This window comes from Pelophylax lessonae (assembly GCF_965119305.1).
Source record: "Pelophylax lessonae genome assembly, chromosome: 3".
Lineage (NCBI taxonomy): Eukaryota > Metazoa > Chordata > Amphibia > Anura > Ranidae > Pelophylax > Pelophylax lessonae.
This window is the reverse complement of record NC_138770.1, coordinates 326012903-326033234: the sequence shown is the minus strand read 5'-3', so window position 1 is coordinate 326033234 and position 20332 is coordinate 326012903. Positions and strand designations below refer to the sequence as shown.

Genomic DNA, 20332 nt, shown 5'->3' with positions numbered 1-20332 from the left:
GTGTGTACAAGGCTGGACCTTTGTGGGGGGATTCCAGTAGAAGGGAGACGTGGATAGAAGGGAGAAGGGTGTTGGGGAGGTGTGCAGTCTCTTTCCCCTCTCGCTGTTCAGTGATGGTTGAGTCCAGCTCCTTGTGCTGGTGTCTGCTGTGATCTCAGTCTCTCTCTCTGTCTCTGTGTCTCTCTCTGTGTGTCTCTCTGCCTCCGTCCTCAGCCAATCGTCCTCCTTCCTTTGCTGGATACCTGACTGCTTTTCCCCCGATCCTCGGTCGCTGTCTTTTCAGCACCACCGCTCGCTGCGCTCGGAGCTCCCTAGGATCTTGCAGCAGCTCCGCCAGTTTTTCTCCCTGCAGTGGCTCCTAGATCTCTCTCTCTCTCTTTTTTTCTTTTATTGCATTATGACATGAGAGCCAACTCTCCAACCTTCTCATTGAAACTGGATCTCTATTCGATCATCTGGATCGCTGTGATCGCAGACAATTGTCGGGAACGGTGAAATCTGCTTGTTTAAAGCTCCCCTCTCCCTCTTTTTATTTTGGATGTGTGGAAAATACAGAGACATGCCTGCGTTGGGGAAATTGAAGTATCTGCTGCTGGTGTGCCTAGGGTTTCTCACTGCAGCTAAGGGTAAGATTGATCACATCATATAGATTGATCACATCACATAGTTGTGTTCTGTACATGCTTTGCTGCTCATCGTATTAGCCCTCAAGTTGTCCATTAGTGGATCACCAGCACACTGCCTACTTCGGAATTGGCTGCTTGTTTTTTCCATACAAGGTTGATTTGGAGATCTGGCATGTGGGAACTCCAGGGCAGTTCAATGGACATTACAGGGAATGTGTCATGTGCTGATGTTTCACATACCTGTTCTAGATTTCCCATTGTCATCAGATTGATGACTAGGATCAGGCTTGTGGTTAATGCAGCAATCTATCTCTATACCATGTTCCATGCCTGCATAATGCTTATTGTAACAAGTTTCTCCTGGTGCCATCATTAATTATTGCATGTCATCACTGCCTGTTCGCTGCCATTCCTGCCTATGGGATTATTGAGGAAGGAGCATTAGGACATTCTTCCAAAACTGAATAGAATAGGCTTTGGTGTTTTTTTTTTTCCTCTATGCCACTTAGTTTCTTTTTCATCTAAAGACAAGACCTTGGGGTTGAAAACTGCTTTAACTTTTGACATTTCAGCTAGATTGGTCCTTTACTTCTTCATTTGGACAGAATCCTGATTGATACTGTTCTTAGGCAGGGGCACAAATATGGTGCCATTTCCAAAATGACTAGCAGTGGAAACCTGTCTAAGATTCTTTTGACCCTAACATGAAAAATGACTTTTTATTCAAATGTTCCCCATTTTAGTAATGTAGTTAAACATGCATAATGAATTAAACTGTTGCATGTAGGTTTTTTTTTTCCTTTAATAGATGATACACTTATTAAATGTTATTCCACATACCTTTATTAGAGTAGACTCCCAGTCTTTTCATTTCATGCAGACAGCTTTGCTAAAATGCAAATTTATAGAGACTTGAAAAATGTTCCTTTCTTTCACTGTTAGGAACTTGACTTTATGTATTACTGCCTAATCTAGGTCAAACAGAAAAGCAATTTGGGAGGTTGAAGGTTTGCTATACAGCTCTTCCCAATAGTAATGCATGGCACCCTTCCAATCACTGACATACTATGCCTTCTATGTGCTTTATGCTATGGATTAATACACTATTGGTACTGAACACGTTTTCTTTTTGGCTAATGGTTCTTCTATAAGGTCTGAAGAAAGGGCTCATGGCTGTTATTTTGACCATAAGGTTGTTTGGAAAGCACCATAAGTTTTTCAGCTATACAGGGTCACTTTTCTAGGCTTTTTGTTAAATAGTTATCCATGGGTAAATGCAAACAATAAAAGTAAAAGTAACCATGCAAGGTTGTAAAAATGTTTGTAAGTTTTAAGAATTGATTTACCTATGCTACATTATAGAGTACACTTGTGGTTGGGTAAAGTAAAGGGATATGTAGATTGCACCTTGTTTACAGGGTATTTTCTGAAGACGACCTTGCAATCTGATCTGGTAATAAAGAGGCTGGAGGAAGTGTGTGATGTTCTCTGTACAAGCTTTGAATAAATCTCCAGACTGAGCTATTCGTGTGCAGCCTGTAGATGCAATAAGCAGGCTGTGTGTGGGCTTTCCTGTTTTCTCTCTCTCTCTCTCTCTTTCTTTCTTTCTCTCTCCCACTCACTCCCAGGTCCTCCACTCTACCTCTTCCATCCCAACTTCCTAATTCTGATCATTACACACAGCCAAGAGATAAAGGTGTGCATTCCCATTTACAGTGGAGCACATTTCATAGTTGGTCATGTGAACCCAGTTGTAAGCTTTCAAGGAATTCATCCAAAATAACCCCATTGGCTTCTTCCTGTGCCCTCTATTCCAAGCTCTCCCTATAGTAAATGTATTCCAACATTCAATTACCTGCAAATGATTAGTAGCTTCATCCTACCTGGCAAAGCAGCCTTAGTAAAGTGATTTAAAAGAGCCTACAGTTTAGCTCTAAACCTCAAATTGCACATTCAGGAGCTCTGCACAGTGACAAAGAAGAGCATCATGTAACTCATCGGGGTATATGACTAGATGAAAATAATGTGATATGGCTGTTTCCCAGAGTATTACATGGTTCTTTGAAGTCTTATTATGGTCTTATTATTAACTAACACTTCACCTCGACAGCTATGTCAGATTTGCAATATATACATACGATAGATAGATAGATAGATAGATAGATAGATAGATAGATAGATAGATAGATAGATAGATAGATAGATAGATAGATAGATAGATTACCTCTATCTATCTATCTATCTATCTATCTATCTATCTATCTATCTATCTATCTATCTATCTATCTATCTATCTCTCACACTCTATCTATCTATCTATCTATCTATCTATCTATCTATCTATCTATCTATCTATCTATCTATCTATCTATCTATCTATCTATCTATCTGTCTGTCTGTCTATCTATCTATCTATCTATCTATCTATCTATCTATCTATCTATCTATCTATCTATCTATCTATCTATCTATCTATCTATCTATCTATCTATCTATCTATCTATCTATCTATCTATCTATCTATCTATCTATCTATCTATCTATCGATATATATATGTATATATATACATATATATCTATAGATAGATATTGGTATGTCCTTCCTATCTCATTCACACACATTACATTGCAGACGGTGCTATAGATAGGCATCAGAGACCTTCTCACCCCTGGTCCTACTTTGGTCTCCTGGAGCTCTTGAGGAAACATCTGCTTGTAAGATTCTCTCTATATTCTCAGCCTAAACTAAACACAGCCAACCATAAAACTATTCCACTCAGGCTCTTCTCTGTTAAACTTGAACTGAACATCTTAAGGCTGTATTGGTCAGTGTTGAAGGTGCCTGTGGATTTTATTGACTGACTTGATTTTTAGAAAGAGGGCTCCTAATTTGTTTGTTTTTTGTTTTTTTTAGAACAATACCCACAGTAAACTGGGAACTCACTGCAAATCAGATACTGTGAGTTTGCATATCTGCCATGTAGGATTTGGTATTCATCTGAACATAGTTTAATAAAGCTAGAGTTAAAGGATCTGGCACTTGGCATTTACACACTTTGCATTCCTAAGCTGAACTGTATATTAAATTTAAAAGTCTTCATACTCCAGTGGGTTTGCATTCATATGGATCAGTGTGTATGTATTGTACATGCTGCATAGTGCATTTCATTCTGAGAATACAGCACTCTTCATCGTCTTTCCTGCTTCTGCATAGCGCATACATGACTCAATAATATCGATCCTTTAGAGAGTACAGGTTACCACTTGACCTCAGAATATGTACAGTAATGTTTCCACTGACATCTTCATAATAATCTTGCTACAAGAATACAAATCTTACTTATTGTAAGAATAAAACTGATGAAATTGAAATCTGAAAAATGAAAGTTATGTAACGTTAAATATAAATATATGTTAAACATAAATTACGACACATCTGTTTCTCAGTTTAATTATCGAGACATCTAAAAACCATCATTAAGAAGAACTCTACTTAGAATTATTTTCCCCTGAACTGGCTACATTACATAACTCTGGTGCAATCAGTCTTTCTGAAAAGATAGACGCAAGTCTATTTGATAAGCCAGTGCTAAAAGTGCGTATGTAGGTACAGTAATCTGCCAAGGATAATGTCTTTAGTAAGAAGAATGCAGTAATCTAAACCTTAAAGACTGTAATTGGTTATTAAACTTTATACATTCATTATTGGTATAGGGTCCCCACACTGCTTAATGTTGGACACATGAAATAAAAATGAATATATACACTATATTACCAAAAGTATTGGGGCGCCTGCCTTTACACGAACATGAACTTTAATGGCATCCCAGTCTTAGTCCGTAGGGTTCAATATTGAGTTGGCCCACCCTTTGCAGCCATAACAGCTTCAACTCTTCTAGGAAGTCTGTCCACAAGGTTTAGGAGTGTGCCAATGGGAATGTTTGACCAATCTTCAAGAAGCACATTTGTGAGGTCAGGCACTGATGTTGAAGGGAAGCCTGTCTCGCAGTTTGCGCTCTAATTCATCCCAAATGTTTTCTATCAGGTTGAGGTTAGGCCAGTCAATTTCCTCTGTGCAGGCCAGTCAATTTCCTCCACCCCAACCTCGCTCATCATCAGTGCCTGACCTCACAAATATTCTTGTGGAAGAATGGCCAAGCATTCTCATAGAAACACTCCTAAACCTTGTGGACATCCCACCCCCTGGAGCACTATGGAGCTTTTTATCTATCTATCTATCTATCTATCTATATATATATATATATATATATATATATATATATATATATATATATATATATATATATATTCTAGCTACTGTAATGTAGGGGGTGGACACAGACACATGTACCAGAGTGTTAGGTCCTAGACTGCATGTTAGCTTTATTTGCATGGTAATTATTTTTGCTTAAGGCTTTCAGTAGCCAACCATCTTAAACCCAAAATTTGATTTCTGTTTAACCAGAGTTCTTCAGCTCTTTACATTTCACTAATATTATAGCGTTGCTCAGTTATGGCTTCATAATGTACATATTTGCAGATGAGCAAATAGAATGCAGGAAGACTACTTGTTCCTAAAGGGTACACTTTTATATATTGTTTATATTTGTATTCTGGTTACTTATTTCTAAAAAATCTAGCACTCCAAAGATCATCCATTAAAGGAGATTTAAAGTCAGGAAGGTTTTTTTCTTAAAGCCTTCTTTGCATTAATATAAAAAGCCTTCTGTGTGTAGCAGACGCCCCAGCAACCCCCTAATACTTAACTGAGCCCATCTCTGTCCAGCAATGTCCACGAGTCCCTGTGCCACCTGGGACTCTCCCTCCTGATTGGCTGAGACACAGTGGCAGCGCCATTGGCTCCCAAGGCTGTCAATCAAAATCAGTCAGCCTATCAGGAGAGAGAGGCGGTGGGGCCGAACCACAACACTTTGTCTTAATGTAAACACGGAGCTGCAGCTCGGCTCGGGTTCACAAATAGCAAGCTGCTTGCTGTGGGGGCACTCGATAGGAGGGAGGGGCCAGCAGCAGCAGCAAAGAGGGACCTGAGAAGAGGAGGATCTGGGCTGAACCAACTGCACAGAGGAGGTAAGTTTAGTATGTTTGTTATATTACAGTTGTGCTCAAAAGTTTACATAACCTGGCAGAATTTATGATTTCTTGGCCATTTTTCCAAGAATGTGAATGATTAGCTGCTCATGGGACGTACTTGGACATTCCAACATGACAATGATCCTAAACACAAGGCCAAGTTGACCTGTCTTTGGCTACAGCAGAATAAAGTGAAGGTTCTGGAGTGGCCATCTCAGTCTCCTGACCTCAATATCATTGAGCCACTCTGGGAAGATTTCAAACGTGCAGTTCCTGCAAGACAGCCCAAGAATTTACAGGAACTGGAGGCTTTTTGCAAGGAAGAATGGGCAGCTTTACCATCTGAGAAGATAAAGAGCCTTTTCTACAAATACCACAAAAGACTGCAAGCTGTCATTGATGTTAAAGGGGGCAATACACGGTATTAAGAACTGGGGTATGTAAACTTTTGATCAGGGTCATTTGGGTAGTTTCTGTTGTCATTATGATTTAAAAAGAGTAAACACAGTTGATTGATAATAAATGGCTTCAGCATAAAAAACTAACCATGAGTGAAAGAAAAGTTTTTGTGTTATCATTTATATTCTCCAAAAAACAGCCAAGAAATCATAAATTCTGCCAGGGTATGTGAACTTATGAGCACGACTGTACATGTTTGTTAATGTGTTTGTTTATTTAAAAAAATAAATAAAACAATTAGACTTTACAATTACTTTTAGGCAAACCTTTGCTTTATCCTTGCAGAGCAAAAAGGGTCTACTTCCCCCTGCTCTTCAACTGCTTTTACTATAATACAGCAAAAAAAAAAGAAAAAAGAACCCTTTTAGTTCCAGGTCAATTTAGTCCGAGCTTACACAGGGCTAGGGGTCCTCCCTCCAGCTCTACTTGAAAGTGCTAGGGCCTAATGATTGGTCACTTAAGCACTTGGTACAACCTTGAGGGGGAAAGTTGAGGGAGCCACACCCTAGAAGTAGTTCTTTGCCGTACCTTCTTGGTCTTGGATTAGTGAAATACCTTCAATAGCATACCTGCCCTACTAGCTTGAGGCCCAGAGAAGAGTGCAACTGCACCTGGGAGAGCACATCCATGTTATTCTGAAATGCATATATAGGGATGTATAGGGGTCTCACGAGCTGGGAAACAAATAGAAATTGTTCCAGGTATTATTACCAGAGAGCCAGAAAAATAAAGAATTTACATTTTCCTTTCCTAGAAATTTGCATTTTATTTTTAAAGGTCAGTTAATAATCACAGAATATTCAAGTAGCTGACTGGCCTACTTAATATTAATTTTGAAGTAGAAAAAAGTCAAAGTATTTTTACTAGATAATTTTTACTAGATAATTGGAAAGGAGTTATTTTACCGCACAAAGGCCCCTTGATTGGGTATTTTAAAAATGAGGTATTAGGTAAGCTTGGCAGCTTGAATTGATTCAACTCTTTAGGCAGCAATTTTAAGAAATTACTTTAGCAATGTTTTTGCCTTTGTCCCCACTGAGAATAATACAAATGTGTAGTGCAATTATATACAGTATGTTGGCACTAAAAGTGTTAAATGTGGATATTATGCCCTAAAATTAAAAAGATTCTGCTCGTGTTTCAGTGAGAAGTGAATTTAAATGTTATCGTGGCAATGACACTAGAGAATGACCAAATTCATATCAGCTTCCTCAGCTGTATTTAGCTAGAGAATGGTAAACGTAGGTGGGGGTGTGCCAGGATCACATTCAGCTGGAGCCCCAGCTGGGCAGCTCTTTAACTGATGCCTGTTGATGGGTATAATTAAATGACCTCTATACAGTCTATATGCTTTGTCTAAGTATAGGTCAGTAGGCAGTGGTTATAATACACTATATACTATACCAAGAATAGTGCCAGTTGAGAAGCAAAACAGTGTTAAATGTAGAACTATAACAACCAGCTCAATAGCGATGTATTGGTAAAGTGCTAAATATGCATGTTGTATGTAGACAGATTGAATCTACAGCTTGAGTGTACTTTAATGGCATGGAAAATGACTAGTGCAATGAAAGCTTTCATTAGCCTGTCCTTACTAGACTTCTTTATTCCGATTTCTTTTTGTTGAGTTGATGTGCTGTACGCCATTGTTTTTGCATTCACTTACTGAATAACTTCTTACATCTGTCTAGGTTTTAAACTCACTATTTATAACGAAGTTTAGCACTGCCAGGATAAGTTTTTTTATAGTGCTAGTAGCTGTCAGCACACACGTACTGACTGAGTGAATATTCTCTTCCAGACATGAAGTTGGTGACTTCGCATAGAGTCTAGAAAAGCTCTCTTCCCAAGAGGCAATCTGTCAATGTATTAGACATGTATATTGTATTTTCTTCAACATATGGACTTTGCAAGAGTATAGCAATTTCTTATTCATGAAGTATGTACATGTACAGTTTTCTGGTGGATGAAATGCTATTAATATGGCTGGATGCTTTTCTAGACATAAGGCAGAATTTGCTGAAGAGGTTTGAGGGTATAAAAATGACATATATATATATATATATATATATATATATATATATATATATATATATATATATATATATATATATATATATATATATATATATATAATATATATATATTATGTTATATATTATGTGTTTTATAAAACATTGTGTTCATTAAATTAGAGGTAAACCCATCAATTTAACAGTTTCAGAAAAATGTTAACTGTCACATTGATTGTGCTCTAACCCAAACTGTCAAACCATTTAATAGCTGGTGTCATAACTGATCACATGTGCAGCACCATGGCAGCTGAAGAATAAAGATGGCAGCTTCCTTGGCTGAAAACATAGTTGTTGTCCTCCATTCCCCTAATTATTTTTGTTGCCCTTCTCTGGACTCTCTCCAGTTCCAGCACATCCTTCCTGAGGACCGGTGCCCAGAACTGGAGAGCATACTCCAGATGTGGCAGGACCAGAGTCTTGTAGAGTGGGAGAATAATCTCTTTATTTCTGGAGTGAATGATGCTGGGTTATCTTCAATTCAGATACTCACCCAGTCAGCAGATCCAGCACTGTCCAACTGAGATTCTTTTCTCAGCAGCCTCTTCTTGAGTCCCGCACCACCATCTTCGGCAGCCGACTCTTCAGGTTCAGGAGCATCCTTCCTATGGTGTGCCCCTAGCCTTACCTCCCCTCCCATTTTACTTAATAAAATGACATGCAATTAGGGTTGCCCCCTTATCCCTTTAAAACCGAACATATATTAATAATACAGGTTCTGTGGCTGATTAAGGTGGTAAATAAACTCACTTCATGCCTTATCTGCAATAAATAAGCCTTCAAACTTGTTTAATTAACATGTTTTCGGTTTTAAAAGCATGAGGTGGCAACCCTACATGCAATGATCCTGTTGCCTCCTGGGTTATGTAACATGCATACCCCAGGAGGCAACAGGAGCATTGCATGGCACCGGGGCACTCATGTCATTCACCAACGTGATCTAAGGAATGGGAGGGTGGGCCAAAAACTTTGCCAAGAAATAAAGTAGGTAACAAAAAAATGGCCCATTTGTGTAGTCGAGAGGGGGTAGGATCGAGACGATAAAAGTTGATTTCAAGGGTCAAGATCCATTTTAAGTATAAAGAAGCTTACAATGGTGTTATGATTAGGGGACATTTTTAGTTTTATACACTAATTGTTTACTTTCAACACTGTTTCACTCAGTCTTTGAATTTATAGAAAGCATTATGGCAGTCCTTGTTACAGCCTTTGCTAATAATTACTAAAATAATTACTAATTACTAATATTAATCAGCCTTATAAGCAAGGTTCTGTTGACTCCAAGGATTCCTCATGGGACTGCTAGGGGTCCCTTGAGCTGTTTGTAGTGGTGAATTGGTCTCTCACCCACACTGGTCACCAATGCGGGGGGGGGGGACTTTTCCCCGATCGTCACTGTTAGGGGTCATTTCTACACTGATCTCTGATGAACAGACCCATCACTACTTTTTTTTTCTGTTAATATTATTCATTCCATTTCAAGATAATTACTGAATTAATGGTAATAATGATGTATAGCAGAGGGTGTGTTAAAACTATCTGCCCTGGGCATCAAATATTGTAGGAAAACCTCAATTTTTTTATTTTTTTCTGAATTAAAAATGTTTACAGTTCGCTAATGTACAATGAACTTTAGTTAAAACAATTTTTATTAGGGGTTTCCAGAGACCTAAAAATCATTTTACAGGTTCCTCAGGGCAAAACGGTTGAGAAAATCTGGTAGAATGGGTAAGAGTTTGAGAAAGTAAAAGCAGGAATCTCCTGCACTTTAACTTCTGGTGCTGTGATAAGGCTCTAGGGAAATTAATTATTCAGAGGCAGGGAAGTCTATCCTTTTTAATTAATTGCATCATTTCAAAAATGGTTTGCTTTGTTTAGAAGTTATTAAAAAAATGTGTGATATCTCTTTTATCTCTTTACTTGTGTTGCAATGCATGAGCAACGGGTCCTTTATCTCTTTTTAGCAATTCATAGGGATGGGACAGAGTATAGCTATAGTGGGATAAGGTAAGATGCTTATAAACCCACATTTAGCAGCTCTTCTAGGCTTATGAGGTATAGAATAGCTTGATGCTGTTTTGATATCACTTTGTTGGGGGGGGGGGGGGGATATACACTCACTGGCATAGATTCAACAAAGTTTTGTAAACATTCCTCAGAGATTTTGATCCATATTGACATGATAGCATCACGCGGTTGCTGCAGATTTGTCCGCTGCACATCCATGATGTGAATCCCCCATTCTACCACATCCCAAAGGGGCTCTATTGGATTGAGATCTGGTGACTCTGGAGGCAATTTAAGTACAGTGAACTCTTTGTCAGGTTCAAGAAACCAGTTTGAGATCATTTAAGCTTCGTAACATGGTGCATTATCCTGCTGGAAGTACCATTGAATGGACATGGTCAGCAAGAGTTTCCAGGTAGGCCGTGGCGTTTAAACAATTCTCAATAGGTACTAAGGAGCCCAAAGTGTGCCAAGAAAATATCCCCCACACTATTACACTACCACCACCAGCCTAAACTATTGATACATGTCAGGATGGATCCATGCTTTCATGTTTACACCAAATTCTGACCCTACCATATGAATGTTGCAGCTGAAATCATGACTTATCAGACCAGGCAACATTTTTCTAATCTTCTGTCTGCCAATTTTGGTGAGTCTGTGTGAATTTTAGCCTTAGTTTCCTGTTCTTAGCTAACAGGAGTGGCACCCTGTGTGGTCTTTTTCTGCTGTAGCCTATCTGCTTCAGGGTTCGATGTGTTGTGAATTTAGACATGGTATTCTACATATTTTGTTTGTAACGAGTAGTTATTTGAGTCTTTTTTTAACATCTCGAACCTGCCCATTCTCTTGACCTCTGACATCAACAAGGTATTTTGTCTTTTTTTGACCATTCTCTGTAAACCCTAGAGATAGCTGTTTGTGAAAATCCTAGTAGGTTAGCAGTTTTTGAAATAGACCAGCCTCTCTGGCATCAACAACCATGCCATGTTCAAAGTCACTTAAATCTCCTTTCTTCCCTATTATGATGTTCGGTTTGAACTTCAGCGAGTCATTCTCACCACGTCTAGATGCCTAAATGCGTAGAGTGGCTGCCATATGATTGGCAGATTAGTAATTTGTGTTACTAAGCAATTGAACAGGAGTACCTTATAAAGTGGCCGGTGAGTGTATATTGTGGCTCATTTCAATATGGATACAATCGACTATGACCAGGGTGGTTAAAAACAAACAAGTGGACATCCCCAGCATATCAAATTCATAGACATTTGCAATACGTAAATTCCCCCAGTATGGAATTCTTCTCAAATCTGACAAACCTGCTAGGTTATATGTAATGATGTTTTATTGATATTCATTTTCCTGGTAATTTAGCTGTATTGTATGAATGGTTTAGTCATCTTATACATCTGATAATGTATAAAATTACAGGCTTCCCCTTTCATAAAGAGCTTACCACACTTTAAACATGCTTGTTTTATGACATCTAAACTAATAAGACGTCTGGGTACTGCTGAGAACAATGCCAATGACTATATCAACTTTTGTTGTATGCCTTCAAATCCCATAACAGTTAAAATGGTGCTACTGTGCTATCAATAAATGGTCTTGTCGCTAATATTAACCAATCAAAATGCTTGTTTATTTTCAACTCTGGGCTATAGAAAGGACACCTGAAACCTGAGAGATTGCTGCGGGCAGTATGACATTTTCTTGTTAGCAAGATAGCACAGTAGCACATATGCAATACAACATGAGTCCAGTATGGACGGCTTCCAGAACCTTATAAACCTGTAGCTTATCTTTAATGATGTTTTTATGCTATTCATTTTACCTGCTGACATGGCTGTATCGTACGGTTAGATTAGCTATCTGGTAATGGAGAAATACTTGTAGGAAAAATGTAGCCTTTCATCTCACAAATAGAAGAACACATCTTAAAAAGGATTGTTTTAAGAGATATTTCGACTAATAAGTTCAGATACTACTGAAAAAAGTGACTGTATCCACTTTTATTTAATGTCCTCAAAGCACAGAACAATTATAACTGTTGGTAGCAAAAAATTGTCTTGTGGTACATACTAACTAATTAAAATGCTTGTTTTATTTTCAAATCTGGACTATGGAAATCATAGTTGGAACCTGATAGCTTGCTATGGGCAGACATTTTCTTGTTTGCACACTAAAAATTCACAAGTCTTGTGCCTTTTAAAGGGTAGCTCCACTTTCGTGGGGAAAAAATTGCAAATAAAGAAAAAATACTATAGTGTATACAATTGCGACACAAATCATATTGTAATTGAATGTTATTAAAAATTACCTTTCCTTTTCAGTTTGCAGCCACTGTAATTTTCTGAAATTGCAATATGGCCACCTGGAACTGTTCTGTACACAAAATGTATACTGACCACACCCCAGAAACATCATTTCCTGCTTGTGTGATTGGCTCACCAATTTTACCAGAAGTCTGCCCAAGATACAAGTCAGATTTATGGCATCCCCTGCAATAAAAATTTCATTTTTTGTGAGATACTCCCAATAGGAACACATTCATAGGGATGCAGGCCCATTAGATTTCCTCATTAGACCCCATGCAGCTGCCACAGCTGATATATAGTTATGAAACCACTCCCATTTGGCCGACTCAGCACAGAGGAACAAACAATAATTTCTTCAGAATAACAAAAGGTAGGAATCTGCAACAAAGTTTGTTAAAATCCCTGCAATGTACAGAGATCACCCAGAGGGGTATGTTTTTTTCTCAACAGAAATGGAGTTACACTTTAAGTGAACCTTTAGTAAACAATGCCCACATGCTGTTGGGTTATTGGAAAGTGTTACATTGAGTTTCCCTAACATGATTGACTGTTTTAGGTGTACAGATGCTTTGTGGTCTAAAGCCTGGTGCAAACTATGAGTTTGACTATGACTATGAGTATTGTCAGCTTTGGTTGGAGCTGCAGTACTAACAATCCAATGTAAGTACAGCAAACTTCCCCACTGAGCTGTTGTGTTCTGACAAGGGGGGATGCCCCCCCCCCCCCCACCACAACACTCTGATCATCGCTCTCAGTCCTTGGCTGAGAGCGTTGATTGGGAGCAGGTCGGCTTCTGGTTTTCCAGCATGCACAACCAAAGGTTGGCTTGCATACATATTGGTCAAATGGTGGCCAGTTTTTATTGAACCGGCTGATGTCTCCGGACATTTGACCCATGTGTACAGGGCATAACACAACATTTTTTTCTTCCTTTATATGTTTGTAAAATGTACCATGTAATACACTGTATTTAATTTAAATTGAGGGTGGTACTTTCAATATGAAACCAAAATCAAAAACAACTCAAACTAACTGGAGGAATGTTCAAACTAATCTTAGAAAGTTCCAAGAAATTTCCAAAGAAAGATGCTTGAAATAAACTTCCAGTAGAGGTAAATACTCTATACTCAAGGAAAAAAAAATACAAAACATGTATAAAAAAAAAAAAAAAAACAGGTACACTCGATGGACCACTTTATCTTTTTCTGCTATCACTTTTCAAAAATATCTTTGTAAAATATAGCAGTAATACACTGTATTTATCAGTGAAATATCAACTTTGTGGTTGAATTTAATATTTTCCATATCTTTTCTAACTACAGTTTTTTGCAGGTATCACAAATTTACTAAACAGTAATTATTTGCTTCATGTGCATATATAACCATTGCTTAATTTATTCAGTTAAACGTATATGCTAAAATATGTATGATCTGGTCTTTCAAGCACCAATCTTTGTTTATATTCTTACTGGTTCGGAAGGATAATTTTGGTTTTACAAGCCTATTAGAATACTTATTGTCATAAAAATCGCACAGGCATAATCACAGTAGTAAAGGTGGACCCAAGGACAGTCTGCATTCACATTATTCAGATGCAGTGTGCAATTAGATTTTCAATTGACCTGGTAATGGATTGTTGGTGATCTTATTTCATGTAATTGCAGGCTGAAGTCCTCATCAAAATAGGGTGTAATGTAGAAAATGAAACCCCTGATATGTGTTCAAATGTGGCAAACTCTTATGTCTTAGCTAATTAAATTTTGGCAACAATTTGGTAGATGGTTTGCTGGTCAAAACGGAAATGTATACTCCTATAATGTATAACATTATAGTTACTTAGAATGCTTTAAAAGTTTATGTAGACATTCATTGTAAAAACATGGATAAAGGGATAACGAAGAAGCATTGGTATTGCATGGAAGTCATAATTCTTTTGCGTCTCATTCCAAGTTCTCAATTACTCTGATATGGAAGGTGAACACAGGACATCATCATCACCTAGGTCTATTTGTGTTTGTCTGATGACTACTGGTGAGGAATCTGGGGCAGACAGACCTTGACCCTAGCTGGCCTCATCATGATTTACATATTAGGTCAGGAAAACATTTTTTCAAGGTCACCTTGGGTTTAAATCACTTATATCTCTTAGGGAATTCAGTAACAAGATTTTCTCACCGTAGCTTTTGTCTCCACTGCCCACAAGGTTGTAATATACTGTAAGTGTTGCTTGTTATGAAATTGAACTGCACAGTTATTTTTCATCGTATTTTATGAGGGAATCATTTGGAGAACATACCACCTTGACTTTGAAATAATATTGGCAGTTGGTACGATTTTTTGAGGAGAGACTGTATCTTGCTACTATAGTCTAAAAAAGCTGCATGGCATCAACTGAGCAAAATTGAGATTTCAGTTGTGGGTAGAACTGGCCCTTTAGGTTTTGAGTTTTGCTCAACAAACTGAAAATAAAAAGAGATTTAAAAGCAATAGGAAATCACTAGGGTTTTCTTAAAGTGTTACTACACCTAGAACCCTGCATTCACTATATCTGGTCTCCCACAGTACATAGAACATGGAAATGCAATTATTTTAGTAAATATAAACTTCTAAATACCTTTTCTCGTCAGCAGTTAGAGCAGTCTTGTGACTTCTATCAGTGTCCAGCAGAGCACTGGTTAAAGCTTGTAGGAGAAGTTTTCATTCTCGCCTCATTGTGAGGCTGCATGACCCCTAACCCTCTGTCTGGACAGTGCTGATTGGCCCTGTGCTGATCACATGCACTCTCCCAAGAAAAAAAAAAAAAAAAAAACCTCTCTAGCAATACATACCAAACTGAGCATATGCAGCTTGACCCAAGGCTCTGTTATATCAGGAGATGGTTTGGGGACTCCAGAAAGAAAATTTGTGATGATTGGCACCTTGCTCCTGCGCTCAGAATCAGGTTCTCAGACTGCCTCTATCCCGGGACTCTCACTTGGCATCCACTAATGGCTAAGCCTTGCTGCCCTCTACGACCGGGGTGGTCGACAAAACACTGTGGACATAAACAAATAGAAGGGCGCACCAGCCTAGCGCATTATCCTCAGTAGGCTTTTATTAGTAAAATATTAAAAAATGGCTACTCACAAACATGCGATGTAAACCAGCATATCAACTCCATCGAACAACGTCCATGATGTTAGAGTCCAATATCTTGTAAAAGTGAAAGGCTAACGTGTTTCGAGGCAGTGCCTCTTCCTCAGAGCCTCCCCCTACTGGTTTGGGGACAGTGGAAGAAGGAGAGGTTCAGAGAAGACGGGATCAAACAGCCTTTTTACACAATGCCAAAGATTAACCCCTTTGGTTCCACAGTAAGTATAACAAACATGCCTTACTGCATATACAGACTGATTTTAATGTTGTGGGTTTAGCAACACTTTTGGGAGTAAATACTGCTCACTTAACAACAAAATCTTCATTTTGCAATGTACTGTACATGTTTACTTTGCAAAAAGTGAATTTTAGTGAATAAGATGAAGCTGTTTTAATTTCACATATCTAGTCATATGCTAGCAATAAAGTAAAAAAATAAAACATAAAACAGTTTTAATTTCTGTTGCCCATCATTGGGTATTTAAAGTGAATACAGGTTTGCTTTATATATTTGCATTTACTTTGCAAAAAAAACATTTGCTTTGCTAAGTGAATAGTCTTTATTCCTTTAGAAAATCAACCCCAATGAAACTGGATTCAATGTAGATTGCTCAATTTCACCAAAAAAAAAAAAATAAAAAAATACCACCATTTTTTATTTTTTTTATTAGTATTGTTTCAGTTCCCTGCATCTTCATTTCACTTTAGGTCAGTAATCACCCATCTTTTTACCTGTAACCATTGGTCTCATTAGAACAATTGGTTGTATATGAAACATTTTGGCAAATGTTTTATATGTATTGGTTTTTATATCTTGCCATATTGTGTTTGGGAGATAACATTTTGCATGTTGGTATATAACAGCATATGTTTGTTTTGGTGCCAGATATTTTAGGGACAACAGTAATATTGCCATTTTTGACCATTGTTTGCCCAAGATTATTAGTTAAGGGACATAGCTTATAGTTTGGGATGCTTATGGTTTAGTTTATTTTTTTTAAGGATTAGGTAAGGTAAGGTTTAGGTGGTAGGCCTAGTTTAGAGCTTATGCTTTAGTTTGGTTTTCTTTTTGGACTTTTGGCTTTAGGTTACATTTTGGGTTAAGCTGTGGTTTTAAATTAACAGGCTGGGGGATAGGGGTTGATGTTAGGAGAGTAATAAAGGTTTATGAGTAGAGTTATGGGTAAACCTCAAGATGTATTTGCTTTTTGATATGGTTATTAACATGGCAAAACATTATATAAATTTCAACACCAAATACATATTGCAGATGAAAATGTACTTACAGTATGTATGATGCTGAAACAACGAGTGCTAAAAAAAAATAAAATAAATGACTGTACCATTACAGGGAAAGATTTTCATGAGCTCTTGAGTATCTTTTCAGGGTTCTGTAATGATATGACTTATCATTCTCTGTGACACAGGTCAGTACGCTAATATCTAAGCCTTATCTTTTCAAGTTATTAAAAGTGACCCACATGTGTACATATAGGGCACCAAATGTTATAATTCCAAAGATTTATAGCTGCATCAATTTTTTCCATGTTTATTGAAAAAAGTTGGACTATGAGCAAAATAACGAACCCCCCCCCCCCCCCAAAAAAAAAAAAAACACACATAGGGTATGTGATGCAATCTGTCACAAACATGAGCACCATAGCTCTGAACCTGACAGTAGATCTCTTATGTTTACAAAGCCCTTAAAGCATATGTGAACCAAAACCAAACTAAGAAAAAAAATAAAGGAACACTTTTTAATCAGAGTATGGCATCAAGTGAATTAAACTCCTGGGATATTGATCTGGTCAGTTAGGTAGCAGAGGGGGTTGTTAATCAGTTTCAGCTGCTTTGGTGTTAAAAAAAATAATCAACAGGTGCACTAGATGGGCAACAATGAGACAACCTCCAAAACAGGAATGGTTTTACAGGTGGAGGCCACTAACAACTACTGATAGCATGAGGCGATACCTGGACCCTATAGAGGTTGCACAGGCAGTCCAACTCCTCTAGGATGGCACATCAATACGTGCCATTGCAAGAAGGTTTGCTTTGTCTCCCCGCACAGTCTCAAGAGCATGGAGGAGATACCAGGAGACAGGCAGTTACTCTAGGAGAGCTGGACAAGGCCATACAAGGTCCTTAACCCATCAGCAGGACCAATATTGGCTACTTTGTGCAAGGCGGAACAGGATGAGCACTGCCAGAGCCCTACAAAATGACCTCCAGTAGGCCACTGGTGTGAATGTCTCTGACCAAACAATCAGAAACAGACTTCATGAGAGTGGCCTGAGGGCACAACGTCCTCTAGTGGGCCCTTGTGCTCACTGCCTGGCACTGTGGAGCTTGATTGGCATTTGCCATTATACACCAGAATTTGCAGGTCCACCACTGGCGCCCCATGCTTTTCACAGATGAAAGCAGGTTCACTCTGAGCACATGTGAAAGGGTCTGGAGAAGCTGCGGGGATTGTTATTGACATCTTTCAGCATGACCGGTTTGGTGGTGGGTCAGTGATTGTCCATTTCCATAGAGGTATGCATAGACCTCTAAAGGCTAGACAATGGCACCCTGACTGCCATTAGGATTTGGGAGTAAATCCTTGGACCCATTGTCAGACCTTATACTGGTGCAGTGGGTCCTGGGTTCCTCCTGGTGCACGAAAATTCCTGGCCTCATGTAGTGAGAGCATGCAGCCAGTTCCTGGAGGATGAAGAAATTGATACCATTGAATGGCTCCCATGCTCGCTTGAACTAAATCCAGTAGAACACCTCTGGGACATTATGTTTTAGTCCAACCAATGCTGTCAGGTTGCCCCTCAGTCTGTTCAAGAGCTCAATGATGCTCTGGTCCAGATGGAAATACCACAAGACATGTTATCTCATTAGGAGCATGCCCCGATGTTGTCAGGCATGCATACAAGCACGTGGAAGCAATACAAACTACTGAGTACTGAGTTTAGTGCCAGGAGGGAGCAGGGCTTGAAGCTGAAATAAATGAAAGACAAGCAAGACAACTACTGAGTACCATTTTGAATTGCTGCAATGAAATTTCAGCAAAATGGACTCATCTGCTGCATAATTTTATTACTTTGATTTCTGGGTGTCTTTGAATTCATTCATCTGTAGGTTGATAATTTTCATTTCCATCAAACAATGTGGCATCCTTTTGTTCCTAACACATTACCCAGTCCATATCAGTGTAGATATCTAGAATGATGTTTTTCCCAATTGAGATCTGATGTGTTTTTAAAGTGTTCCTTTAATTTTTTTGAGTAGTGTACATAAATATATACAGTAAAACCTTGGATTGCGAGCATAATTCATTCTGGAAACATGCTTGTAATCCAAAACACTCTTATATCAAAGCGAATTTCCCCATAAGAAATAATGGAAACTCAGATGATTTCTTCCACAAGTCATTCAGTTTATAGTCTATATACAAAGATTATAGCAATGTGATAGGTTGTGTAACCATAAAATGTCCATCCACAATATGCAGCCTTCCCAAGGGGATTAGAAGCAAAATCTAGCAGAGCTACAGAATATAAGAGAGATGAGAGGTGCATCTAAGTGTAGCAATATGGTTACATTTAATGAAGGTTCAACATTTAGCAACTCACATGGTTGATGATTAAAATAGGCACACCTAAGTATGCAGGCATCTGGGGTAAAGCTGTCCACATAGACCGTCTTTTGAACCACCGGCTCTCACCACTGTCAGTCTGCAATCGTGACCGGGAAGAATAGCCTGCAGTAGAGTGATCTGAAAGTGAGGCTTTGAATCGCTCGTGGAGTGCAGTGGGGAAGGGATGATGTCGATGGCGGTGCGGAGGATGGTCTATGTGGACAGCTTTACCCCAGATGCCTGCATTCTTAGATGTGCCTGTTTTAATCATCAACCATGTGAGTTGCTAAATATTGAACCTTCATTAAATGTAACCATATTGCTACACTTTAGAGGCTCCTCTCTTCTTTTTTATACATGACGCTACTTGTATATCAAGACATCGCTTGTATATCAAGTCAAAATTTATTTAAAAAAATGTGCTTGTCTTGCGAAGCGCTCTCAAACCAAGTTACTCTCAAACCAAGGTTTTACTGTGTGTATATATATATATATATATATATATATATATATATATATATATATATATATATATATATATATACAGTGGGTACGGAAAGTATTTAGACCCCCTTAAATTTTTCACTCTTTGTTATATTGCAGCCATTTGCTAAAATCATTTAAGTTCATTCTTCTTCCTCATGAATGTACACATAGCACCCCATACTGACAGAAAAACACAGAATTGTTGACATTGTTCCAGATTTATTAAAAAAGAAAAACTGAAATATCACATGGTCCTAAGTACAAAAACCCCACCATATTTGTATGATTTCTTCTGACTCCTCTTATTGCCACTTGTCCTGGGCAGCTTGGTCTGTTATTAGAAGTAGAAAACCAATGGTGTTACTGATAGAATCAATTGATAGTAAAACAAAGTTAGAAGGGGCTAAGAAAAGCAAAACTGCCGTGTAAATGTTAGAGACAGACTGTATATATTGTTATTATTAATATTATTATTATACTGGATTTATATAACACCAACAATATACGTAGAAG

General features: G+C 38.2%; 1 protein-coding gene across 1 annotated transcript in view; it reads left to right on the top strand.

Annotated features, from left to right (window-relative positions):
• Window positions 1-210: 210 nt before the first annotated feature.
• CSMD1 (CUB and Sushi multiple domains 1) overlaps window positions 211-20332 on the top strand; it is a 2644830-nt gene continuing 2624708 nt past the window's right edge. The window contains exon 1 of the mRNA XM_082250071.1: window positions 211-626. Within this exon, the coding sequence (XP_082106197.1) occupies window positions 539-626 (88 nt within the window). The 5' untranslated portion in view covers window positions 211-538. The remainder of the gene's footprint in view (window positions 627-20332) is intronic.